This window comes from Carcharhinus amblyrhynchos, chromosome 4 (assembly GCF_965287045.1).
Source record: "Carcharhinus amblyrhynchos chromosome 4, sCarAmb.v2.hapA, whole genome shotgun sequence".
NCBI lineage: Eukaryota > Metazoa > Chordata > Chondrichthyes > Carcharhiniformes > Carcharhinidae > Carcharhinus > Carcharhinus amblyrhynchos.
In genome coordinates this window covers 132597825-132625666 of record NC_137327.1, presented here as the reverse complement: position 1 = coordinate 132625666, position 27842 = coordinate 132597825, and the positions used below count along the sequence as shown (strand labels likewise).

The following is a 27842-nucleotide window of genomic DNA, read 5'->3' as shown; positions in this document are numbered from 1 at the left end:
TCTCACTTATGACTCCAGGTAACTGGTTGTGCACACAAATGTCATAGCCCAGGATCTCAACTCAGCGATCATGAAGAACTGAACAAGGGGCCCATCAGCTTTGACTGGTCTTTTCTGGGAACATCACCCCCTCCAAGTGCATGGTGATTGGGAACTGCAGGTGATGCAGAAGATCCTAACAAGTTAGAAGGGCAATGGCTGAGAAGGCAGAGACCAGCACCGTGTGTGGCAAATCCAGGGCATAGTCATGACGATTAAGAAAGCAAAAGGTGACTCACACAGAGTTAGAACCTCGTGCAGTATAATTCCATAGTTAGCCGTGGCAAGTCCTAGTTGAGGAATATCGTGACATACCATGCTAGCAGATCTCCTGGTGGGAGTAACTACAAGCAGGGGAGGAGGCACAGAAGGCTGTGGAAGATGAGGACCACCTTTTCATTGAAGAGTCGTCAGGATTTGGAAAGCTCCATGTGAAAGCTGATGGAAGTTTATTGCTTGGATAATTTTAAAAGGGAGTGACACAGACATTTGAGAATGAGGAACTTACAGGGTTGCAACTTGGACTTACTCAATTTGCACAATAAACCGGGATTAAACTCATGACAGAAAGCTAGGGCTTGAATGTAGCAGCACTGATGCATTGCAAACCTTAATCCCTGAATTGGTTGACTGATTTCCAAATTAATATTGGGACATCGTGGACTCATTATCCTTTTGGACCATTATGCTTCTCGGTTTCCAATGGGGCATCATATTTGTGTTACTGCGATACGTTTGTTTGTTTGGTTATTTATTTATTATTAGTGTCACAAGTAGGCTTGCATTAACACTACAATGAAGTTACTATGAAAATCCCATAGTTGCCACGTTCCAGCACCTGTTCAGGTACACTGAGGGGGAATTCAGTATGGCCAGTGGGAGGAAAACGGAGAACCTGAAGGAAACCCACAAAGACATGGGGAGAACCTGCAGACTCCATACAGACAGTGACCCAAGCCAGGAATCGAACTCTGGCGCTGTGAGGCAGCAGTGCTAACCATTGTGCATAGCGGTTGGTTCCACAGCTTGAGATTCTCTACTCGGTAGGAAAAATCCTGGCTTACAGACACTCCCCCATTTGCCAAAAGATTTGCCCGTGAGGTCAAGTTGTCCCACTTCAGCACCGCTGCCTCACACTTGGGTGAGCTATGCTGAGATTGGCTAGCGTTTGTCTTGCTTTTTTAAGTTGAAGAGTGCATCAAGATGAAAGTCTGTAATGGAGACAGTGCTACCCCAGTATGCACATCCATGGTGAAATCCCTTTATAAAAATGTCAAGGTTAAGTGTCGTATCATTAACTTGTGCACATTACACTGAACTCTCTCTTGACCACAGGTGAGCGCGGTGAGTCAGTAAGAACGCGAGGTGGCACAGGACTAAAAGGAGAACGTGGCCAATCAGGATACCCAGGTGAGATCAATCGAGTCATCCCTCTGAGCCTTCTGTTCTTTTTATTCATGCAGAATATCATATCTTCCACCAGCTTCTTTGGAGGCTCAAAAACATAGAAAATAGGAGCAGGAGTAGACCATTTGGCCCTTTGAGCCTGCTCCGCCATTTAACATGATCATGGCTGTTCCTCTATCTCAATACTATACTCCCACATTCTCCCCCTTAACACCTTCAGTGCCTAGAAATCTATCTGTTTCCTTCTTAAATATATTTAGTGATTTGGCCTCCACAGCATGCTGTGGTAGAGAATTCTATAGGTCTACGACCCTCTGAGTGAAGAAATTTCCCCTCATCTCAGTCCAGAAATGGGCTACCCGGTATCCCGAGACCGTGACCCCTTATTCTGGACCATCCAGCTGGAGGAAACAACATCCCTGCATCCACTTTGTCCAGTACTGTCAGAATTTTATTATCTATGTATTATATTTTGCAACGAGACCTTCTGTCATTCTTCTGAATTCCAGTGAATGTAGGCTCAGTTGCCCAAATCTGTCCTCATGTGACAATCCTGCCATCCCAGGAATTGGCCTGTTGAACCTTGATTCACCTGACAAAGGAGCAGCGCTCCGAAAGCTAGTGGCATTCGCTACCAAATAAGCCTGTTGGACTTTAACCTGGTGTTGTGAGACTTCTTACTGTGTTTACCAAAATGGTCACAGCCAATTCCCACGCGCAACAATGTGGTACTGACCAGAGAACCTGTCACTTGTAGTTGAAGCATAGATATTGTCCAGGGCATCGGGGTGAAATTGTACTTTTCACTGTATCCCAATACGTGTGGCAATCATAAATCAATTAATCAGTCAGAACTCCCCTGCACTTCTTCAAAGTAGTCCCTTGGGATCTTTTGCATCCACTTGATTAGCCAATTAGCCAGTGGCGCCACTGGCAGTTCAGCTCTCCCTCAGTACTGCAGCGGAGTGTTATCCCTGGAGTGAATTTGGACCTTGTGACTCAACTGTGGCAACTGAGGCACGGCCGGCACCAAAGGGGAAAGAAAAAGAGAGGTAGAAAGAAAAGAGATCTGCAATATACTGCCTCAGTTGCTTTAAAGCAGGATGAACTTGTACAACAGGGCAGGCAATGAGGCCAGAAGGACGTTAAAGTTCTTCACAACCATTCATACAAACCGTCAGAAATTGTTGGACAGGAATTGGCCATGGTAACCTGCCTCATGAAGTTGTGATGTCTCATCCATGATAAAGACACTTCCTACCCACCCTGAGACATATAGTCCTCCAGGAGAGAAGGAAGACCAGATTTGTTGTAAGAACCCAGACCAGTTAAAGGGCAGAAATATGTAAAATTCCATCCCAGCCTTTTATTGGACCAAAGCCAGACCAGGAGATCACCTTGACCCTAATTTAATCGAGTTGCCTTGTTCTTTTCAATCATTTGGAAGGTATTTTTATATAGGAGAGATATTTTACCATGCTGCAAATTTCTCTAATTCCAGGCGAAAGAGGCAGAGATGGTTTGCGTGGTGATCCTGGTTTCTCTGGTAGCCCTGGGCCTAGTGGAGTCAAAGGATTGCCAGGGGATGGAGGCCGACCAGGTGGCCCAGGTGAGAATCTGTAATATGTCGTGCAAACGGGGAAGAACGGCGCAGAACAGGCCTTTCAGCCCAGTAAGACTGTGGCAGCATTGTCTCTTCAAATGAGCCTTGTCCCATTCCCCTGACTTTTGCCACCTTTTGTAGAACTTCTACTAAACCACGCCCCCGTGAAATATTTCTGGAGAGGAGATGTCTGTTTTGCGCAGAGGTTTGGAAGGAATCGGGCTGGCAACCAATTGCTCAGATGTCACGGGCAACTATATGCATTTGACACGCTCACTGTAATACTGTTCTAACGCTGGGTCTGCAGTGTTGAGGACATTGGTGAGTGCGGTCAGCAGCTTTCCTGCGGTGCAGTGTTTCTCTGCTTCAGCGCAATCCACAATGATAGGAATGCTTTAAAAGCTTGTTTTGCTACAATCCATTTCTTTTGCTTCTCTCTTCTGTTCTCAGGTGCTCCCGGGCTGCCAGGACCTCCTGGGACTCGAGGTTACCAGGGATTGCCAGGACGCCCAGGACCTCCAGGACCTCGCACTCAGTTTCCTCAAAGAGGACAGAAAGGTGCTGACTGTTGCCATTTTGGCACTATGCTTCGATGCACATGAGTCTAAAGATATAGTCGTGTGAAAGGGCAATATATCCCATCTACATTGGTCTATCACTGATGCTGTCTCAGTGGCACAGACTGGCCATTGCAGTTACTATTTTGATCATCAATGCAGATTTTTTTAAAAATTCTTTCTGTGGGACGTGAGGATCGCTGGCTGGGCCAGCATTTATTGCCCATCCTTAACTGCCCTCCATCTCAGAAGACATTTGAGAATCAACCACATTGCTCTGAGCCTGGGGTCATGTATGGGCCAGACTAGATAAGGATGGCAGATTTTCTTTTCTAAGGGACATTAGTGAACCAGATGAGTTTCTAATAACGGTTTCATGCTCATGGTTAGACTTTTAATTCCAGATTTTTATTGAATTCAAATTTCACCATTGGCCTTGGTGGGACTTGAACCTATGTTCCCAGATCTTATTCTTGATTACTAGCCCAGTACAAACTACTGTGCCACTGTCTGTCCCACAGACTGTAATGCACTCTGTTTGAAGAGTTGATTGCTCCAAATTTCTTCAACCAATATTAACTTAAGGATCTTGGATATCTCTGTACTTTCTTAATGATATCATTTAATTTGAATTCACCTCTGTCAAAGCTCCCTTGCCCACAATTATCTGTAAAACTGTTTATCGTAGATTCCATTGTTCATTTAGTTGCGTGTACCAAAGATAATGGTCATTTTTGTTCCACCAGGACTCCCAGGCGCTCCAGGACTAGATGGTTTGAATGGGCTACCTGGACCCAAAGGGCCCTCGGGAACAGCAGGTACTCAATGCAAAGAGCTTGATTTATTTCTCTCTGGGTTTGAGGTGTTACCTGATCCCTTTGACGGGGTCAGTTACTCCTTCGTGATGTTCCTATGAACACTGAAGTCCAATCTGATTCCTTAGAAAAACAAAGTACTTTGAAAATTAAATCTCGCAAAGGCAAAATCCTTCAGTTTAAAAGCATACCAAAATTTATTAAAAACATATAACGCTTACAAAGACAAGAATATAAAACAACAGGCGAAGAGAGATCCTCAGATTGCCTAGCAGCACAGAATACCACTAAGCCTTCCAAAGACCTCAATCTTCTGCCAAAAGTAAATACAATTATATATTTTTTCTTATCTTAGATTTTAGCTTGATTCAATTTCATTGCATATTAAATTGTCAGTCTTCATCATGTCAAATGTCTTAATCAATTGCAATATGCCACCCAATAAGGTGACATTGTTGTTGGTCAATCCCAATATCTGATTCTCATCTATTTGGCACAATCTGAAGATGCCATTCCTTTCTTGTATTATCTGTGCCATAAATACCAAAGCACCTTGATAATACCAAATCCAGGGCTTTTGGATCCAACATTATCTCATGCTTGTCAACGCCATTATATTCCAAATTCAATGTTGCATCGTTTGTTGTTATATTGAAACATTATGCAGATCCTGAACGTTCAAATTCTGCATTTTTTAACAAAATGATTGGAATATTTGTAGTGTTAGCATTTTTACTGAGTGGCACAGACATTTTAAATTTTAATTAATATATATTATTTACAAGATGTTTTCTTGGTTGAATAAAAATACCTCACATACAGTCATACTACACAATTTCATTTCAATTAAATGCATTCAAACATGATTAAAATCCATTGCTATCCAATGTTGAATAATAATCACTTTAACTTTTCCTTCCCCATGTGTTACTGAAACTAAACCTATGTTATCCTCTCAGCTAACTTAGAATCCCCTTCTACAGGGACCAATTATGAACCTTCTGGTGCAGCAGAAACTGGGTGGGCAGTTAAAATACCCCTTGCTGTGGTTCCACAGTTTTGAGGTTAGTGCAGGTGAGTTAGATGTTTGTCAAAGGGCCCAGCTCCAAACACGCAGGTTGGATCCTGACAGTGATCACTGGGACCCAGCTGTCCAAGGCTCTCATTGTGATTCTCCCGCTGATACAACATGACAGCGACCCAGAGCAGGCCCAGAGAACCTAGCGAGCTTAGCAAGTATCATTTTACTTTGGTTTCTCCGTGGGCTGACAGGATCCTTCCTCCTAAACCACCGACCTGACTGCTGAAACTGGTGGGCATGGGGCATTTGGCCAGTGGGACAGAGCTGACCTAACCTTTCTTGTTGAAACCAGAGGAAATTTCCTGCTTTTCCTGATTCCATAAGGAAAGTAAAAAGGCCTCATTCCTGTAATGTTTGGACAGTGAGCAAGGAAGAAGACATCAGTGGATCATTCTCATGGCCAATTTTAATTGTCCATGCACTAATTTCCATCAGGGAGCTAGTGTTAAATTCATAGCCTGTGCTTCGTCACTGAACAAGAGAATCAGTTGCACGTTGCAAAATAACAGTCTGCGTTGAGTGTAATGTAAAACATTTAAGCGGTTGTACAGCGTATCGTGCTTGCTCAGGATATATTTAATGGACTGGGTTACACAGTCAGCCACAAAGCAACAGCACTCGCCGCTGATGTTGATGAATGTTGCCCAACAAGATGGGCCATCAACATGAGGCATGCTGGCACAGTGGTTAGCACCACAGCCTCACAGTGCCAGGGTCCTGGGTTCAATTCCGGCCTCGGGTCACTGTCTGTGTGGAGCTTGCACACTCTCCCCGTGTCTGCATGGGTTTCCTCCAGGTGCTCCAGTTTCCTCCCACATTCCAGAGATGTGTGAGCTGGGGTTGATTGGCCACGCTAAATTGCCCCTTGGTGTCAGGGGGATGAGCAGGGTAAATATGTGAGGTTACGGGAATAGAGCCTGGATGGGATTGTGGTTGGTGCAGGCTCGATGGGCTGAATGGCATCCTTCTGCACTGTAGGGGTCTGTGATTCTGTTCTAAGATCTGGAGACCAATGATTTGTAATGGGTGGCATTCTAGGGGAACCTCAACAGGGAATCCTTTGGAATGGTGTAGAAACACTGGCAACAGCAGCTTATGTGTAGATTGCTGTAATTTTCAGAGGAGTAAATACCAATGAAATGCTGATAGTTTCACCATCATCAGTGCTGCAAATCCAGTCTAGAGTGCCTTACACTCTGGGATTAAGAAGAATGGAAATATAAATTAGGTCAATAGCAAAGGTAATACTTTCTGCATTTACACCACCCATCTGGCAAATCTGTGGGAACACAAAGGGATCGATGTTGCGGTAATTTCCAGCTATTGTCTCAAAAACTGAGTGATTCACACTTAATCCCTGACATTCTAACCGTTTAGGAATTGGCTTGGCAGCATCGCCAGGCCAACCCGGATATCCTGGGCTAAAGGGTGAACCCGGTACGCCAGGCACAGGGAGAGGGGAACCTGGATATCCTGGACCGAAAGGACTTCGAGGAGATCCAGGTAATTGAGAACATCGCCTATAATTATTCACCAACATTATTACATGATTTGCCGTTATGAATTTCTTTGGTGGCAAACATGATAATTCGCCTCCTGACTGTAAGGATGCATTTGTTGCCATAAGGAATTTGTGTGCCAGCCTCTTTACTGCCAGTGCTTTACTCTATTACAGGAAGGCATGATAGGGATGATACCGGAGATGAGGGGGTTGGACTATGAAGAGAGACTAAATAGACTGGGTCTGTATTCGTTGGAGTTTAGAAGGATGAGGGGGGATCTTATAGAGACGTATAAGATAATGAAAGGGATGGATAGAGTCGAGGTAGAGAGATTCTTCCCGCTTAGAAAGGATAGCAGGACTAGAGGGCACAGCCTCAAGATAAGGGGGGGGCTGTGCAGTTTAGATCGGAGTTGAGGAGGAACTTCTTCACTCAAAGGGTGATGAATCTCTGGAATTCTCTGCTTGTTGAAGTGGTGGAGGCTAACTTGCTAAATATATTTAAGTCATGGGTAGATAGGTTTTTGACAGACAAGGGAATTAAGGGTTATGGGGAGAAAGCGGGAAAGTGGAACTGATCCACTTCAGATCAGCCATGATCTTATTGAATGGCGGGGCAGGCTCGAAGGGCTAGATGGCTTACTCCTGCTCTTATTTCTTATGTTCTTATGTTATTATGTAGGAACATAGAAACTAGAAGCAGGAGTAGAGGGGGAGGTGATGGCCCAGTGGTATTATCGTTAGACTACTGAACCAGAAACTCAGCTAATGTTCTGGGGACCCAGGTTCAAATCCCGCCATGGCAAATGGCAGAATTTGAATTCAATAAAAATATTTGGAATTAAGAATGTAATGATAACCATGAAACCATTGTCGGAAAATCCCATCTGGCTCACCAATATCCTTTAGAGAAAGAAATCTGCCATCCTTACTTGGTCTGGCCTACATGTGACTCCAGAGCCACAGCAATGTGGTTGACTCTCAACTACTCTCAGGCAACTAGAGATGGGCAATAAATGCTGGCCCAGCCAGTGATGCTCATGTTCCATGAATGAATAAAAAAAGACCATTCGAGCCTGCCCTGCCATTCATTTTGATCATGGCTGATTATTGGATTCAATATCCTGATCCCCCTTTCCCCCCATATCCCTTGAGCCCCAAGAGCTATATCTAATTTCTCTTGATATCAGGCAACGTTTTAGCATCAACTACTTTCTATGGTAGTGAATTCCACACATTCACCATTCTCTGGTTGAAGAAATTTCTTGTCACCTCATTTCTAAAAAGTTTACCCCTTATCCTTATTAAGGTCTTATGAGGAAAGGCTGAGGGACTTGAGGTTGTTTTTGTTAGAGAGAAGAAGGTTAAGAGGTGACTTAATTGAGGCATACAAGATGGTCAGTGGGTTAGATCGGGTGGACAGTGAGAGCCTTTTTCCTCAGATGGTGATGGCTAACATGAGGGGACATAGCTTTAAATTGAGGGATGATAATTATAGGATGGATGTCAGAGGTAGGTTCTTTACTCAGAGGGTAGTAAGGGTGTGGAATGCCCTGCCTGCAGCAGTTGTGGACTCGCCAACTTTAAGGGCATTCAAACGGTCAGTGGATAGGCGTATGGATAATGTTGGAATAGTTTAGGTTAGAGAGTCATTAGGTTGGTTCCACTGGTCGGCGCAACATTGAGGGCCGAAGGGCCTGTACTGTAATGTTCTATGTTCTATGTTCTTATCCCAACCATGACCCCTAGTTCTGGACTTCCCCGCCATCGGGAACATTCTTTCTGATTCTTCTCTGTCTAATCTTAGAACATAGAACATAGAACATTACAGCGCAGAACAGGCCCTTCGGCCCACGATGTTGCGCCGACCAGCTTTTAAAAAAAACACTAACCCACTAACCTAAACCAATCCCATTTCGTCCATAAACCTATCCACAGATCTCTTAAACACCCCCAAACTAGGCACATTTACAACTGCAGCTGGCAGGGCATTCCAGTCCCTCACCACCCTCTGGGTAAAGAACCTACCCCTGACATCAGTCCTATAACTAGCCCCCCTTAATTTAAAGCCATAAATCTTGGAATTTTATAAGTTTCTATGAGATCCCCTCTCACTCTTCTAAACTCCAATGAATATAACTCTAACCGACTCAGTCTCTCCTCATTGCTGCCTCACAGTGCCAGGGACTTGGCTTCAATTCCGGCCTCGGGTCACTGTCTGTGTGGAGTTTGCACGTTCTCCCAGTGTTTGCAAGGGTTTCCTTCGGGCGCTCTGGTTTCCTCCCACAGTCCAAAGATGTGCAGGTTAGGTTGAAGTTCAAATTTTCCCACGTGATGTGGATGCTTGAATACATCGGGGCAAAGTCTCTGGTCCCACCCATCGTGGGAATCATCATGAGCAGGATGGAAAGTTTAGCTGACTATTTATTAAAGGTTGGTTGATGTTGGGTGGGAATTTCTGGTCTTGAGGAGAGTGCAACAGGAAAATCCCTGCCAGTAGAGTACACAGTTTTGTTTTGACAGGTTCCCCACCTTCCTAAGTCAGTCTAACTGACAGGCACAGCTTCCTAATGGGCAGGGAGCAGTCTAGAGGAGGCTGCAGTTGCAGTTAAGTCACCTGCTAATGGGCATTATATTCCAGATAGCCAGTTGCAGAAGGAAGAAATCAAAGCCAGTCTTCACTTGGAATAGATTTATTCACAGAGTAAAACATTATATGGCTGGAAATTGGGAGAGGGGAGTATGCAGCTGGATCTGGGCGTCCTTGTGTGTCAGTCACTTAAGGCAAGCATGTAGGTGCAGCAGGCAATAAAGAAGGCAAATGGCATGTTGGTCTTCATTGCGAGTGGTTTCGAGTACAGGATGTGTTGTTGCAATTATACAGGGTCTTGGTGAATCGTGTGCACTTTTGGTCCCCTTTCCCGAGGAAGGTTGTTCTTGCTCTTGAGGGAGTGCAGTGAAGGTTTACCAGGCTGATTCGGGAATGGAGGGACTGATGTATGAGGAGAGATTGACTAAGTTAGGATTGTTTTCACTGGAGTTCAAACAAATGAGGGGGGACCTCACAGAGACTTATAAAATTCTAACAGTACTAGATAAAGTAGATGCAGGGAGGATATTCCCAATGGTGGCGGAGTCCAAAACCAGGAATCACAGTCTGAGGATTCGGGATAGACATTTAGGATGGAGATGAGGAGACATTCCTTCACCCAAAGAGTGGTAAGGCTGTGGAGCTCATTACCACAGGAAGTAGTTGATGCCAAAACATTGAATGTATTCAAGAGGTGGTTGGATATAGCACTTGGGGCAAATGGAATCAAAGTTTATGGGGAAAAAGCAGGATTAGGCTACTGAGTTGGACGATCAGCCATGATTGTAATGAATGGTGGAACAGGCTTGAAGGGCCAAATGGCCTCCTCCTGCTCCTCTCTTCTATATTTCTATTACAGGTGTTTACCTCCTGGTTTCACTATACTCCTGTGTGAGTGGGTATCTCTTTATACATTTTTAAATAAACAATATACTAAAAGAAATAAACAAATTCATAAATCAATAAAGGTGACAGCCCCTTGAAAGGGCACAGCAACAAAGGACAAAACTTTAAAGGAAACTTATCTAATTAAATCATCCGAAGGCATTCCAGTCCCTGTGGTTTCCATTGGTCATGGAAGGCCACAAGCTATTAGTGGACACTGCATACCTGGGCAGGAACATAGCCAGGGAAAGTCTCTCTTCTTATATGCACAAGTAACCATCCAGTCCGTGTCCTTCACCTGTATGGCCTTAACCTCAATTGATGCAATTAACAATGGGAATGGGGGAATTGTGAGGGATGGTGTTCAACCATCTCACCCAAAGCCAAACCACTCTTTTAGAGCTTAAGATTCAACCCGATAAAACTCGATGCTGTAATATCTGAGTTCCTGCCACAAGTTGAGTCAATGTCTATCCAGCGATTATCGAAGTCTGCATTCGGGAGTTCCTTAAATAACTTGATAGTACCATGTGGTTTCAGTACCAACCTAGATGTTCCCAGGTTGGATCCCTGATCCCCAAAAGCATTTGGACACGTTACGCTCCTTTGTGATCTGGAGATTTGAGGTGTAAGAAGAGAAAATGATCGTTTGGTTTCATGCCTGTCTTCCATTCCACAAGCTTAAAACTCTCATCATAATTTACAATCCCATAATCCAAAGGTTCAAATGCATAGAGTTATTCACTGAGTGTGTATCAATCCTGTTGCACATTCGTCTGAACTATGTCATACGTGCCGATATTCAAGTTTCTATTAAGAAAATATTGGCCATTGAGCTATTGAAATTGAAGTGATAACCTGGCGATACAGGTGGTTGGTGCAATAATTTGTGCTATGTAAGTGATCAGAACTTCCTAATCTTTGGGGAAGTGCCAGGTTAAGAAGCACCTCTAATGTAGAAATGGAAAAGCGGAGTGTGGCAGCTGAGTAATGAGGGGAATCATGTTAATTTAGCCCACTGGCAGGAAACCGATACGGTCGGATTGGCAATTGATTTTACACCATTTAATAATTCTCATCAATTTCCTATCTGCTGAGCAATATTCATCTTGCCCAAGAGTATTTCACAGGTTTGCAGTATGTTATCGAGAACAAGAATTAAGAAACATGTATATCCCGTGCATCACGTTAAACACCAATGATTCTTTCCTGGAATACTCAACTATGCTCCCATTCCAAATCTATTGTACTCCAGTTGCTTACTGATGTGGTATGTTGGGTGCCCTAGGAGGTAAGGTTAACCAGAACTCCAATGCCATCTTACCCATTCTACCTCCTTTTACACTGCTCAGATTGGACAAGGGTGCAAACACAACTACTGCACACCCTGCCATCACTGGTATTTCCTGCAGCTATTTAAATTTGGGACAGACACTCAGCAATACTGTGCTCATTTTCCCAGCCCACCCAGGTTACACTAACAGGGTAACTTGGGACCCTTAAAAAAAGAATTCACAGATGGATGGAGAAACAAGGACTAGAATTTTGCGGCCATTCACACCCTGATGCCTCTGCAAGCATCAGGGTGTGAATGGAGAATTTGGCACTCAGCCAAATCTCCACTCACTGCAGCGAGCCAGAGAATCCTGCTGGTGTCCAGCCAATAAAGGAAAAGCATCCATGACGTTAAGGAGAGAACCTAATCTGAGGAGACACAATTGTCGCAGAAGGCTGTGGAGGCCAGGTAATTGAGTGTCTGTAAGACGGAGATAAAGAGGTTCTTGATTAATACGGCGATCAAGGGTTATGGAGAAAAGGCAGGAGAATGGGATAAGAAAAATATCAGCCATGATTGAATAGCGGAGTGGGCCGAGTGGCCAAATTCTGCTCCTAAGTCTTATGGTCTTACCCTATCTCTCAAAAAGGCTTTCATTATTTTGAGTTGTTTAAGAAGAATGTTGAAAAGAATTAGGGCCATTGTATATAGTTGTCACCCAAACTTAATTAGGTGTTTGGCACACTTGCTTTCATCCATCAGAGCAATGAGTACAGGAGTTGCGGCGTTATGTTACAACTCAACAAGACATTGGTAAGGCCACATTTGGAGCACTGAGTACAGATCTGATCGTCCTGCTGCTGGAGGGATGTTATTAAACTGAAAAAGGTGCAAAAAAGGTTTACAGGGATGTTACCAGGACTGGAAGTTTGAATTATAAGCTGGGACTTCTTTCCCTGAAGCATAGGAGGATGAGGGGTGGCACGGTAGCACAGTGGTTAGCACCGCTGCTTCACAGCTCCAGGGTCCTGGTTCAATTCCCGGCTCGGGTCACCATCTGTGTGGAGTTTGCATGTTCTCCTCATGTCTGCGTGGGTTTCCTCCAGGTACTTCGGTTTCCTCCCACAGTCCAAAGATTTGTGGGTTAGGTTGATTGGCCGTGCTAAGATTTTGCCCTTTAGCGTCCAGGGATGCGTAAGTTAGAGGGATTAGTGGGTATAATATGTAGGGATATGGGGGTAGGGCCTGGGTGGGATTGTGTTCGGTGCAGACTCGATGGGCCGAAGGGCCTCTTTCTGCACTGTAGGGTTCTATGATTCTATGAGGGATGACCTTATTGAGGTTTACAAATTCATTAGGAACATAGATAAGGTGAAGAGTCAAGGTCTGTGTCCCAGGGTAGGGGAGTCCAAAACTAGAGGGCATAGGTTCAAGGTAAAAAGGAAATGATTTTAAAAGGGGCAACTTTTTCACACAGAGGTGGGGCTTATATGGAATGAGCTGCCAGAGGAGGTGGAAGAGGTGGGTACAATTACAACATTTAAAAGACACTTGGACAGGTACATGGATGGGAAAGGTTTAGAGGGATAAGGGCCAAACGCAGGCAAATGAAACAAATCCAGTTCAGGAAATTGGGTCAGTATGGATGGGTTGGACTGAAGGGCCTGTTTCTATGCTGTGTATCTCTACAACTCTGATTCAATAACTGCTTGCTGCCCCCTTAGGTCGCGGTGGATCAGTGGGTCCTCCAGGGAAACCGGGTTCTCCAGGAATCAGCGCCGTTTCAAGCATTCCTGGGAAGCGAGGTGATTATGGTCCACCTGGATTTGATGGTGAATTAGGTACGGTATTTCTCTCTGTGCAGAGGGAATGAATTGTTTCTGTCTCTTTGTCCAAATGTACAAGTGGGAAATGAGTACTGTCTGTTAGTGAGCTCGTGTGCTAATTTTCAGCACTTGATCAAACATTTAGTCACCACATTCTCACAAGAGTAAGCTGGTATATTCATTCAAGCCTTGTTAATAAGCTTGCATATTTACGTGGGCTTCTCCAAACTGAAAATACTTCTAAACAGGCATAAGGGCAAAATAGATGCCAAGACATAGGGGCACAGGTTGAGGATAAGTCTTTGCTGGAAGAGACAAGTTTTCTAGCCTGTGTGAAAGATGAGAGGGGGAAGGAGACATGAATGCAGTGAAATGGGAAAACGAAGCCCAGTTTCTGGGAACATCAAGTCCCCAAAACTGAATTTGGATCAGGCCATGTATCATGCATTCTTGGTGGTCGCCCAAAGCAGGCATTAGGCCTGATAATTATGCAAATGAGAGCCATAGCATCTGTTTTCTGCCTAGCCTCCACCGCCCCCACCATCACTCAAAATCCCAATGATGACAAGCAGGTAAGTCTTGGGGTCTGTACTGTTCTGGATTTTTAACCAGGCTCAGCCAGCCTCCCATCCACTGACTGTGTTTACACTTCCCACCGCCTTGGAAAAGTAGCCAGCATAATCAAGGACCCCACCCCGGACATTGTCTCTTCCACCTTCTTCCATCAGAAAAAAAGAATCAAAAGTCTGAGGTCACTTACCGACTCAAGAACAGCTTCTTCCATGTGGCCATCGGACTTTTGAATGGATCTACCATATATGAAGCTGATCTTTCTCTACACCCTAGCAATGACTGTAACACTACATTCTGCATGCGCTCCTTTCTTTCTCCCCTTTGAACAGTATGCTTTGTCTGTATAGCTCAGAAGAAACAATATTTTTCATTGTATCCCAATACATGTGACAATAATAAATCAAATCAAATCAAAAGCTGCTACACCTAAGTTTAATTAAATATAAAGTTTTGATTTCTTTTAATTAAAATGTCTTTCTCTGGAGCAAGGGGAGCAGGAACGTTCCCCCAGCACTAAGATCTACTTATGTCTTCAATTAAAAATAATCATCCCCATGTTTGTTTGCCTCCTAGGGTTCACCTCTTCCGAACACTGCGACCTTCTCTCGCTCTGTAACCTTCTGAAATCACTGCATGGCTCCAAGTCCAGCCTCTTTCCCAGTGCCCACATTTCTAACCTCACCATTTGCACTCATACTTCCAGGTCCTAAGTTCTGGAAATTTCTCCCTAAACTTCATCTCCCTTCTTTCCTCCTTTTATCGATGAAGTTTTTAGGTGCCTTTTTCTGAAAAAAAAAGATGCAAATTGCTGGTAGCGGAAGTTGCTGTTTCCAAAACTGGGTATGTGATTGCTAGCTGGTTAGTCAAGCAATTGCTGATAAGTGTGAGCCGTTTATGTTGATGATAAAAGCAAAATAGTGAGGTTGCTGAGATCTGAAACCAAAATAGAAAAACTCAGCAGGTCTGGTGGCATCTGCAGGGAGTGAAACAGAGTTAACGTTTTGCATGACCCTTCATTAGCACTAAAGAGAGGGAGAAAAGTATTGGATTTTACACAGTACAAGAAAAGGTGGAACAACTGGAACAGAGTAGAACGTCAGTGATTGGTGGGAGCTCAGACAGATTACAACAAAGATGTCAGAATGTGTTAATGGGAGTATAAAGGTCAGTGCCAGGTGAAAGCAAAACTTAAGAAGAAGTGACACGGTAGGCGTGGTAGCACAGTGGTTAGCAGGGTTCAATTCCTGGCTTGGGTCACTGTCTGTGTGGAGTTTGCACATTCTCCTCGTGTCTGTGTGGGTTTCCTCTGGTTTCCTCCCACAGTCCAAAGGTGTGCGGGTTGGGTTGATTGGCCATGCTAAGAAATTGCCCCTTAGTGTCCAGGGATGTGTAAGTTAGAGGGATTAGTGGGTGTAATATGGGGGTAGGGCCTGGGTGGATTGTGTTTGGTGCAGACTCGATGGACCGAAGGGCCTCTTTCTGCACTGTAGGGTTCTATGACAGATGTCCCAGTTGGTGAGGGGAGATTTTTGCTTTGAGGATGTTTGGGATGTAACCAAAAGGCCCAAGATAGAGGAGAAAGCTCACAGTCGAAAGTTGTTGAGCTCAGTGTTGAGCCCTGAGGATTGTAACATGCTTCGTCAGAGGATGAGTTGCTGCTCCTCCAGTTTGTGTTGGGCTTTGGGGCTAATGGTAACTTAACTTTTTACACTTTCTAGGTCCTTCAGGTCCACCTGGTCCTCCAGGCCCACCAGGTTTGGGATTTGACACGGGGGATCCTGGTGACCCAGGCCGCTCTGGGGCCCCAGGACCACAAGGCATGCGGGGGAACATTGGGCGTCCGGGAATCCCAGGAGCCCGAGGCGCTCCGGGATTGAAGGGTAAGCAATGAAGCGTAACTTCTATCCTTCGAAGTCAAACATTCCACGAGTAGCAACAGATGGGTCAATGCCTATTGAAGATTAAATATATACACAGTGGTACGTGTGTCCAGTTTATAATGCTTTCTCATTGGGGGTGAGAGAGATGGTGGGCCTGCAAAAGATTGCTAAACAGTGCATGTTTAATCTGTGACAGTGGGGGCGATCTTGAGCCCCCTTCCACCGTTCATGTGAATGATGGTGGGGGCTCACGATCCAGAAGTCGCAGACCTTGCCGGCCCATAATGGGCGTAAACCTGCTTTATGTGAACTTGAATGGATTTCAGTGTCATTTTGACCCTCTCACCATATATTGACGCCGTGGCGGCGTGACATCACGTTATTGCGGTTTACAATCGGTTCACCCCGACGCCAACCCGTGGTGGGAGTCTTCCTGGGGCATAAAGATAAATGTACCCACTGGGGGAATGGGACATGACTAGGCAGTGCCCTGGCAGTGCCAACCTGTGAGAAGGGGTGGACGTAAGCAGGAGCCGCATTGAGCTGGGGGGGGGGGGGTGGTGGTGCGGGGGTTGTTCAGATTCACTCAGATTTGGTTTTGGACTGAGAGCGAATGGAGGAGCAGGGGGTGCTGGCGATGTCTGTGGTGGGGGAAGGGTGGGGCGCGGAGGGGCTGATGATCCTGAGGGAGAAGTGGGGGAGGGAAGGGCTGATGATCGGGGTGGGTGCAGAGACTCCGATCGGGGATGCAGAGGGCAGCCCCTAAAGACCTCAATGGTGGGTGGTTGGGGGGGAGATTTATACATGTCATAGTTGCGGTACCCTTTAAAGATGGCACTCCAGTCTCTGCCCAGTAGGGCTTTGCTGGTGTGCTGAGGTCCTGCCCACTACATGATGGTGTGAAACACACCCCCTTTGATTTTGTTTTTAGGCAGAGCGTTGTAAGACCTGGAGAGAAAACCAATGTGTTCCTCTCGAGAATTTTCTTGCCAGGAACAACCCTCTGCCGTTTTTTTGGTAAGATTCCCCCTGCCCCTCCTCTACCCCCAATCGATTGTGAAAAGGGAGCAGCTTATTGTGAAAATGACTCGATCATTCCTTTGTTGTCTTTCTTCTTGCACCCGTCATTTTCACTATTACAGAATGTAAACTGCTGCCCAAACAGCAATTTTATAGAGGGAGGCGATGGCCCAGTTGTATTATCGCGGAATTCTTAATCCAGAAACTCAGCAAATGTTCTGGGGACTTGGGTTCAAATCCCACCACAGCAGATGGTGGAATTTGAATTCAATGAAAAAAAATCTGGAATTAAGAATCTACTGATGACCATTGTTGGAAAAACCCATCTGGTTCACTAATGTTCTTCTTTAAATTGAAGTGTTTTTTATATTTGTATTATTGAATATTTTCTAATTGCGAGTGCTTGGTATTTGAATATGTAACTCAACACCATATGGGAGGCAATGGTGTAGTGGTATTGTCACTGGACTGGTAATCCAGGGTAACTCTCTGGGGGCCCGGGTTCGAATCCCATTGTGGCGGAAGGTGAAATTTGAATCCAATAAAAATCTGGAATTAAAAGTCTAATAATATGAAACCAATGTCGTAAAACAAAAACTCATCGGGTTCACTAATGTCCTTTAGGGAAGGAAATCTGCCGTCCTTACATGGTCTGGCCTACAAGTGATTCCAGAGCCACAGCAATGTGGTTGACTCTCAACTGCCCTCCAAGGGCAATTAGGGATGGGCAATAAATGCTGGCCCAGCCAATGACGCCCATGTCCCACGCATGAATCAAAAAACAAGGATGGGCAATGAACGCTGGACCAGCCAGCAGTGCTCACATCCCCTGAACAAATATATAAAAAAACCTAGTGAACTCTACACTTCAGAAGATAAATTAAAGCTCTCTTATGACGCAATCTGCAAATTTATTGCCTAAATTGGAACCAAGCCATGAGGGAGGAAATAGTTTCTCTGCCCACCTTTATCAAATCCTTTAATCATCTTAAACAATCCAGTGGGATCACCCCTGAATCGCAACACTGCAAAGAATACTAGCCTAGTGAAGCCTTGGCATCATTCTGGTTCCTTTGCCTGTGAATGTTCTACACGAAATGGGGTAATGGCAATCTCAGCCAACCCAGTGGACAAAAGGTAAAGCTAGAACATAGAACATTACAGCGCAGTACAGGCCCCTCGGCCCTCAATGTTGCACCAACCAGTGGAACCAATCTAATGACCCTCTAACCTAAACTATTCCAATGTTATCCATATGCCTATTCACTGACCATTTGAATTCCCTTAAAGTTGGCGAGTCCACAACTGCTGCGGGCGAGGCGTTCCACAACCTTACTACCCTGTGAGTAAAGAAGCTACCTCTGACATCCGTCCTATAACTACCACCCCTTAATTTAAAGCTATGTCCCCTTGTGTTAGCCATCACCATCCGAGGAAAAAGGCTCTCACTGTCCACCCTATCCAATCCTCTTTCCATAATTTGTTCCAAAGTGGCACCAGTCATCAGCCTTGCTCTGAGAGATTGTGATACTGTAATTCCAAAGTAAGGGTGCTCTACGTTTCTTGTTGAGGAACTTGGTGAAGGTTGGAGCAAGACCACGATATGGTAAGTGTGTGTAAAACGATGGAAGAGTACACTTTATCTTTAGGAGATATGGCCGGCTGAGAGCAATACTTTCAGGTTTGAATTTAGTTAGAACCCTTTTTGGGATGATATGAGAAGCTAATCAATCTGAAGGTGGGTACAAGATAATAACAAACGGTTCAATTCTTTTGTTTTAGGCCGAAGTTTAGAACCAGGCAGACCGGGATTTCCAGGTACGGATGGTCCCCCTGGTGATCCGGGCTACCCGGGGCTTAAAGGAGATCCTGGTAATCGAGGTAAGCGATGTCGTTATTGCAGTGATATGCACACACTACCTATGGCAAACACTGTTCAATGGGCAAAACATAACTCTTGGAGATTTGTAAAATAACATATCATTGTGGGCACGGTGGCACAGTGGTTAGCACTGCTGCCTCACAGTGCCAGGAACCTGGGGTTCAATTCACCGAGCCTTGGGTAACTGTCTGTGTGGAGTTTGCATATTCTCCCTGTATCTGTATGGGTTTCCTCCAGGTGCTCCCACACCAAAGATGTGCAGGTTAGATGCTAAATTGCCCTTTAGCGTCCAAAGATGTGTAGGTTAGGGGGATTAGCCATAGTAAACACAGAATCGGAGTGGGGGAGGGGGTGGAGGGTGCTTGGATAGGATGTTCTTTTGGAGACTCGGTGGGCTGTGTGCAGATTTGATGGGCCGGATGGCCTCTTTCTGCTGTCGTGGTTTTACAAACATTTGTATTTCATTTCGGAACTGATAGCAAAATTGGTAGAAGTTGCTTACAATGGCATAGAGACTAGTTACAAAGCGCTCATGTAGAGGGAGGTGATGACCTAGTAGTATTATCGCTGAATTATTAATCCAGAAACTCAGCAAATGTTCGGGGAGACCCGGGTTCGAATCGGAATTTGAATTCAATAAAAAAAAAATCTGGAATTAAAAATCTACTGATGACCATTGTTGATTGTTGGAAAATCCCATCTGGTTCACTAATGTCCTATAGGGAAGGAAATCTGCCGTCCTTACCTGGCCTGGCCTACATGTGACTCCAGAGCCACAGCAATGTGGTTGACCCTCACCTGCCCTTGGGCATCTGGGGATGGGCAATAAAAGCTGGCCCAGCCCATGCCCACAAATGAATTTACAGAAAAAAGTTTGCTTTCACTTCACATATTTTCCAAGTCCAAAATGGGTCATAGAATCCTACAGTCCAGGAGGCCATTCGTCCCATTGAGAATCCACCGGCCATAATCCCACACAGGCCCAATCCCCGTAACCCCACATATTTACCCTGCTAATCCCCCTGTCACTAAGGAGCAATTCAGCATGGCCAATTAACCAAACCCACGTATCTTTGGGATGTGGGAGAAAACCAGAGCAAACCCACGCTGACACGGAGAGAATGTGCAAACTCCACATAGATAGTGACCCGAGGCGGGAATCGAACCTGTGTCCCTAAATTAGTTTCCCTAAATGTGGATTACCATAAAAACAATAGATAAGGGTCATGGGTGGAGGGGGGGCTGGTAGTATTAAAATGGCGGCGCGGGCTCGTTGGGCCGAAGGGCCTGTTTCCCGGGCTGTTTTTGTTCTTTGTTCTTTGAAAATATTTCTTATTGATGTATGTCCGGTTATTCACTTTCTTGGCGTAATAAATAACCAACAAACCGCCGTGTTCCAAACAGGCAATCCAGGGCCACGAGGCTTTCCAGGACAACCGTCAGATATCATAACGACGCCCGCAATCCCGGGTCCTCCAGGCCTACCAGGATTTAATGGACCACAAGGCCCTGTGGGAGACCCAGGTAGCTCCGGTTATCCAGGATTTCCAGGTATGCTTCATTGGCAATGTTATTATGTTCATGTTATCTCAATCAAATTGTTTGAGATTGAACGGATGGCCAACAGTGAGGGAAGATAACTAGAGTCAGCAATAGGAGAGAAAGTGGACATAGACATGAATAAAATTGGAGCAGGAGGAGGGCATCCGGCCTTTGTGCCTGCTCTTCCAACTCAGAATCCTGACCTAGCCTTCCCCCTGTATCCTTGGATGCCCTTTTCCCCTAAGTGCATATCTAACTGCTCACTGTTTTAACTTCAACTATTTCCTGTGGCAGCAAATTCCACAGGCTGACCACCCCCTGAGTGAAGAAATTCCTCTTCATCTCTGTCCTAAACCATCTACCCTGTATCTACAGGGTATTACCCCTGGTTCTGGACATCCTCACCATCAGGTGGATCCTTCTTGCATCTACCCTGTCTAGACCTGTTAGAATTTTAGAGGTTGCTGTGAGATTTCCCCCTCATTCTACGGAACTCCAGCGAATACAATCCTAACCAACTCAATCTGTCATAGAACCACACAACGCAGACTAGGCCCTTCAACCCATTGACTCTGTACCGACACTTGAGAAACACCTGACCTCCCCCACCTAATCCCATTTACCAGCACTTGGCCCATAGCCTTGAATGTTATGGTCTGCCAAGTGCTCATCCAGGTAGGATGTGAGGCAACCCACTTCTACCACCCACCCAGGCAACGCATTCCAGACCGTCAGCACCCTCTGGGGAAGAAGTCTTTCTTCACACCCTCCCTAAACCTCCTGCCCCTCACCCCTTGAACCTGTGTTCCCTTGTGACTGACTCTTCACCTAAGGGGAGCAACTGCTCACTGTCCACTCTGTCCATGCTCCTCATAATCACCTCAATCAGGTCACCCCCTCTGTCCTCTAAGCTCCAAGAAAAACAACCCGTGGTCTGATTGGAAGCAAATACTCTAGAGGTGTAAACAATTTCAGGATGAATTATTCGGATTTCTTTCCTTACAGTCACAGAACCTTGTTGCTTGACAAGGACGGCTACTTTTTATGTATCACCATTGTCTGGTTCCCCTTCTGTTGAGTAAGCCAGGCCATTAGACTTGAGTGTAATTTGCGGTGTTGCTGATACCTGTGCCTCTCAAAGGAAGTTCAACACAGGGTTGCAGCAGGGTGCCTCAAAGTTGTGCTACTTTGATGCCACCCTGTGTGGGTTTCCTCCGGGCACTCTGGATTCCTCCCACATTCCAACCATGTGCAGGTTAGGTGGTTTGGCCATGTTAGATTCCTCAAGGTGCGTAGGTTAGGGGGATTAGCTGGTAAATGCGGGAGGTTAAGGGAATGGGACTCCATTAAGATGCTCCGTCGGCAAGTTGGCACAGACACAATGGGCCGAATGGCCTCTTTGCACAGTAGGGATTCTGCGATTCTGAGAATTGCAAGCATCAACACTGCTGGGGGCTGTGTAGAGGATAAGTTTCCTTTATTTTGAATTGAAGGTATCAAGGGCCAACCTGGGAAACCGGGCCGAGTGGGACCAAATGGTTTACCTGGGCCTCCGGGTTTGCGGGGAGATCCAGGCCTGAAGGGATACCCTGGACCACCTGGATTTGAAGGTAAGATACATACACAAACAATTTGAAATTTGTGCTTAAAATCGTACCATTTTACTGATTATAACTCCCTGAATATTCATACCAAATTGTTTAATTGAATGGTTTAAGAAAGCAGAATAACAGTTATTGAAAATGTTTCTCTTTTTACTGACATCTTATCAAAGACTATTTTCTTCATTTTGAGCTTTTTTTTTGGTGGAGCTGTCTGCCTTCCTTACCATCAATACAGTTTGTAGAAAATGATTATACTCATTGTTGAATTATTTTCTTTATAATTGTATTATTTTATGGCTGAGGACATTGACAATCATTCTGATTCCGAGTCAATCAGGCTAATTCTGAAGTGCATATGAGCAGCATCAATTCTGTTTCTCCCCCTCATGCAAAATACTCGTTTAATCCCTCACTAATATCTTTCGGCTCCACACAGAGGTCACCACTTTGATCCCTACACTTTCCCTGACTCCATAGAAACATAGAACAGTACAACACAGTACAGGCCCTTCGACCCTCGATGTTGTGCCGAGCTATGTCTGAACCCAAGATCAAGCTATCCCGCTCCCTATCATTCTGGCTACCCTCTTGCCATTAATATATTTATAAATCACCTTGAGATTCTTCTTTATTTTTGCTTGTGTTGTGAAGTTGCGTATGTGCCTGACAAATGTGAATACTGAAAAGAAATACTAATACAGAGAAAAGAAATCATACAGCATTGTTTCTTTAAAAAACAGTTGTCTTTATGCGTGGATTTTAAATTGCAGAGTGCAGGCTGCAGAAGCAGGTTTTGCAATATTTGTATCATGCAGTCAGTGTTCCAACATAACAAAACAGGCTTTTGAATTGGACCAATGAGTTTAAAACAAGCACGCAGAGACACAGAACCTATGGAATTCAAATGTGATGGTTGTTGACAGCTTCAAGCCACTCAGATCGCAGGAATACTGTGAGCTAATTCCAGATATATAAATCCAGACAAGGAGGGGTAACTGGCAGAGTATGCTTACCGCCTCTTGGATCAGAAAGAGGGTAGGTGAGGCTCTCATGTAAATCCTGCAGTTTCATGTATGTCTTCATAAAACCATCCTCAGAATAGAGAGAGATACCAACCCAGAAAGTGTTCCAGATGTGAGCATCAGTGAAAAAAGGTCATATTTCCAAAGACGCCTGCTTGTATTTTACTTGAGAGTGACTAAACTCTGTAATGACTTATTCAACTATTCCTGAATGAATCTTGTAGTATTCGAACAACATTCTATTGAGATTTTATTCAGTTTGTTAATTGTTTTAATAAGGTTGTCACCAGTTTAAAAAATAAAGTTCTGTTAATTGTTCATGGTAGAGAGTGTCAGATCCTTTTTTAATTTACCAAAACCGGTAACTTCCTACAACTTCACACACATTTGTACGAGATTACGAGGTGAGGTATTTCCCTTTGGATGGTTCCAAAATCAAACAGAGGGAAACATCACCTCCGTGTCATAACACCTGTCAGTGTTTCTTCACTCTCCTAATTTATTTTTAAAATCCTCTCCCCTGCGCTTCCTATAATTCTCTGAGCCCCCTGATTCTGCCTCAAGCCTCCCTTTTTTTTCTCTTATCCAATCCTGTATAACCCTTGACATCCAGCATTCTCAGGACTTGTTGGCCCTGTTCTTCACCTTTACAAGTGCTTTGTATTTGAAAAATATGGACAGAGCAAAAATATCTTTGTTATGGAGCAAAGAAAAGCAAAGCAGAGGAGAAGGCCCTTTGGCCCTGCAAGCCTGTGCCAATCATGATGCCCCAACTAAATTATAAAAAAAAACCTTCTGCCCTTACTGGGTCCATGTCCTGCTATTCCCTCCCTATTTGTGTACCCATCCAGATGCCTCTTAATTGTTGCGAATGTACCTGTTTCCACTATCTCCTCTGGCAGCGCGTTCCAGGCACTCGCTACCCTCTGATATCAGCTTCTTTGGTCTTTTCAAATACTCAAAGTCCCTCACCCTGGGTAGCTTTCAAGACAATCTCCTCAACACTCTTTCCAATGCTTTGACATTCTTCTTAGAGTGTGCAATCCATATTGTAACTCACGCCAGATCCTGTTTACCCATCGTTGTTCGTAACCCTCCTTTTGGGAAGGGCCACTTTATTGGGTGCCAACCAGGCACTTAATTGGACAGCAGTGAGCCTGCCAGAGTTCAAGGATGCCAGGGGGTGAAGTCCCTCGTGCCGAGAGCTGACCACTTGGAGGTCGGCAGCTGGGCTTTGCTCAGCGGCGCCACCGGGGAAGCGGTGGCTTCTTCCTGTAAGGCAACTCACCCCGGGCCAGGATCAATTGAGTAACGGCAGGAAGGGATTCGCAGAGTAGGGGCACAGGGGAGAGGGGGAGGCAATGGGTACCAAGGACCACCCTTTACCAATGCCATGTCTCTCAGTTAGGCACCCCTTCCTGGAAGTTGCAAGTGACTCTGATGGGTTTATTGTTGGGCTTCCCACAAGGTGAACGCTCTGCCCCCGGCAGGAGTGGGCATTAATTGTCACTTAAGAACCTGAGTAGGTGGTGAGGCAGGAACGCAGCAGGGTCGCCTGTTGCCAACCTCCCGCCTGATTAAATGCACAGGCACAGTATATTAGTACATGAAGGGTTAGTGTATATATAAATGTGTTGTCTGTGTGTACTGTTGTGTGCATATGTAAGATAAATACACATGACTTGTGCTTTTTTTTAACTCATCCTTTGGAGGAAGGAACTGAAGGCACTGTTGCTAAGTTTGCAAACGATGCAAAGATGTGTAGAGGGACAGGCAGTACGGAGGAAGCAGGGAGGCTGCAGAAGGACTTGGACGGGTTAGGAGAGTGGGCAAAGAAACGGCAGGTGGAAAACAATGTGGGAAAATGTGAGGATATGCACTTTGGAAGGAGGGATGGAGTCTTGGACTATCTTCTAAATGGGGAAATGCTCAGGAAATGAGAAAGACAAAGGGACTTGGGAGCTCTTCTTCAAGATTCTCTTAAGGTTAACGTGCAGGTTCAGTCTGCAGTTAGGAAGGCAAATGCAATGTTAGCATTCATGTCGAGAGGGCTAGAATACAAGAGCAGGGATGTACTTCTGAATAAGGCTCTAGTCAGACCCCATCGGAGTGCACTGGAAACAATTCAGGGAAGGTTTACTTGACTGATTCCTGGGATGAAGGGACTATCTTATGAGGAAAAGTATGAGACACATTGGGCTCATACCCATTGGAGTTTAGAAAACTGAGAGGTGACCTTATTGAAATATATAAGATGCTGAGGCCACTTGACAGAGTGGATGTTGAGAGGATGTTTCCCCTTGCGGGGAGTCTAGAACTAGGGGGCACAGTTTAAAAGTTGGGGGTCTCACCTTTAAGTTGGAGATGAGGAGATAGTTTCTCATGGTGTTATTAGTGTGTGGAATTCTCTATCGCAGAAGGCAGTGGATGCCGAGTCATTGACTATATTCAAGGCAGAGTTAAATGGGTTTTTGATTGACAAAAGAGTCGAGGGTGATGGGGACAGACAGTTAAGTTGGAGTTGACACCACTTCTTGTGTTCTTGTGTCAGTTTAGATGTGTGTTCCGATCGCTCACACAGAGTTCCTGTTAACTTAAAAAAAGCTGTCACCACAGAATGTACACAACAAAAAAAAAATCAGTAAAAATGTGGGCTTCCAGTTTCAACGTTTGAAAAGCTGCGGAGCGCTCTTACCTTCTTAATTATTCTCTTCCCCAGGTAACCGTGGGAACCCAGGCACAGCAGGCCTGCCAGGAATACCAGCCCGCGGTGTGAGTGTGGGCTACACGCTGGTGAAGCACAGTCAGTCAGACATCGTGCCAGCCTGCCCGCTGGGAATGAGCAGTTTGTGGGACGGGTACAGCCTGCTGTTTGTGGAAGGACAAGAGAAGACTCACAACCAGGATCTGGGTGAGCGCCATGGCACCATGTCCCTCCACTGCCCCTCAGAAATACCAAGGAAGCCAGGGTCCCATCAATGTCGTGACACAAAATACAAAGCGTCTGGGAGACAGTATTTTTCTTCGGCCAGCATTTATTGCCCATCCCTAGTTGTCCTTGAGAAGATGGTGGTGAGCTGCCTTCTTGAACCGCTGCAGTCCCTGAGGTGAAGGTACACCTACAGTGCTGTTAGGGAGGTAGTTTCAGGGTTTTGACCCAGCGACAGTGAAGGAATGGTGATACATTTCCAAGTCAGGATGGGTGAGTGACTTGGATGGGAACTTGCAGGCAGTGGTGTTCCCAGCTACCTGGTGCCCTTATCCTTTTGCTAATAGTGGTCTTAGGTTTGGAAGGTGCTGCCTCAGGAGCCTTGATGAGTTCCACAGTGTGAGGAAGCTGGACTTAATGTCCACCAGTCTCGTCATTAACCCAGAGAACTGTAGCTCTATCTGAACATACTTGAATACTGTGTGGCTGAATGCCACACAGAAACCATTTGCTCTGGACAATGAGCTCAATGTGCATTGCAAAAAAATGCAAACCAATAGCAATAACAGAAAGCAACGTTACTGGTAAAGTTATAACCTGGATTATTTTTAACCCATTGATTTTTTGTTGTGGGACCTGTGAAGAAAAAAGTGCTTGGTGACTCATCAGGGTGGCATGGTGGTACGGTGGTTAGCACTGCTGCCTCACAGTGCCCAGCACCCAGGTTCGATTCCCAGCTTGGGTCACTATCTGTGTGGAGTCTGCGCATTCTCCCCATGTCTGCGTGGATTTCCTCCAGGTGCTACGGTTTCTTCCCACAAAGCAAAGATGTGCGGGTTATGTGGATTGACCATGTTGAGTCGCCGTTTAGTGTCAGGGGGACTAGCTAGGGTAAATGCATGGGGTTTTGGGGACAGGGCTTGGTCAGTGCAGACTCGATGGGCCAAATGGCCTCCTTCTGCACTGTATGATTCTAAACAAATACATAGCCCATTGCAGAACTAAACTCCATGGACTAGGAAGGTACCTGGAGTCAGCACTGGGAGTTAGAGCAGCATTAAGGTGCAACAATCAACCTCCATGCAACTGGGCTTAGAAAGGATAAACACCACAGGGATCCCTGTCCTGATCCCAAGAGTATCTGCATCTATGCTTAGCACGTGGTCTCCACAAGCCTAGCATCAAATACTGTCCAGCAATGTGTGTGAACGTTGGTTTTCTGGGCAGCTGCCAGCAGATGCCCATGGAGTGGAGTGCCCCCAGCATGAGTCAACACCTTGATTGGAAGAAATGAAACCTGCATTTGCCAGAGAACTGGTTGCATTTTAAATCCTAATCATTGACGGATGCAGTTTACAGAGTGAGCGAATGCAGCATTGCACGCATGACCATGTGATGTGCTCTTGGAATCTGGTAAAGGTGTGTACGTTTGTGATTCTAGAATATTACCTTTGCTCTTCTACAGGAATGGCTGGCTCATGTTTGCCCCGTTTCACCACCATGCCTTTCCTTTACTGTAACGTCGATGAGGTGTGCCACTACGCAAACAGGAACGACAAGTCCTACTGGCTGTCTACCACTGCCCCCATCCCCATGATGCCCGTTTCCAACCTGCAGATCCGACGCTACATCAGCCGCTGTTCAGTCTGTGAGGTGCCGTCTCAGGCCATTGCTGTGCACAGCCAGGATATAACCATTCCACAGTGTCCGGATGGCTGGCGGAGTCTCTGGATAGGCTACTCCTTCCTCATGGTTAGTGCTAAGTCATCTTGCAGAAAGTGATGTTGCCACGCGGGTTAGACAAGGTGAT

At 45.3% G+C, this 27842-nt stretch overlaps 1 protein-coding gene across 1 annotated transcript in view; it reads left to right on the top strand.

Moving 5' to 3' along the window:
• Window positions 1-27842, top strand: part of LOC145342476 (uncharacterized) — a 363690-nt gene that overhangs the window by 330579 nt on the left and 5269 nt on the right. Inside the window, exons 36-47 of the mRNA XM_080188038.1 lie at window positions 1375-1449; window positions 2948-3055; window positions 3500-3607; window positions 4353-4424; window positions 6880-7005; window positions 13479-13595; window positions 15872-16033; window positions 18836-18934; window positions 20340-20486; window positions 21971-22087; window positions 25823-26014; window positions 27498-27784. Of these exons, the coding sequence (XP_080044164.1) occupies window positions 1375-1449; window positions 2948-3055; window positions 3500-3607; window positions 4353-4424; window positions 6880-7005; window positions 13479-13595; window positions 15872-16033; window positions 18836-18934; window positions 20340-20486; window positions 21971-22087; window positions 25823-26014; window positions 27498-27784 (1610 nt within the window). The remainder of the gene's footprint in view (window positions 1-1374; window positions 1450-2947; window positions 3056-3499; window positions 3608-4352; window positions 4425-6879; window positions 7006-13478; window positions 13596-15871; window positions 16034-18835; window positions 18935-20339; window positions 20487-21970; window positions 22088-25822; window positions 26015-27497; window positions 27785-27842) is intronic.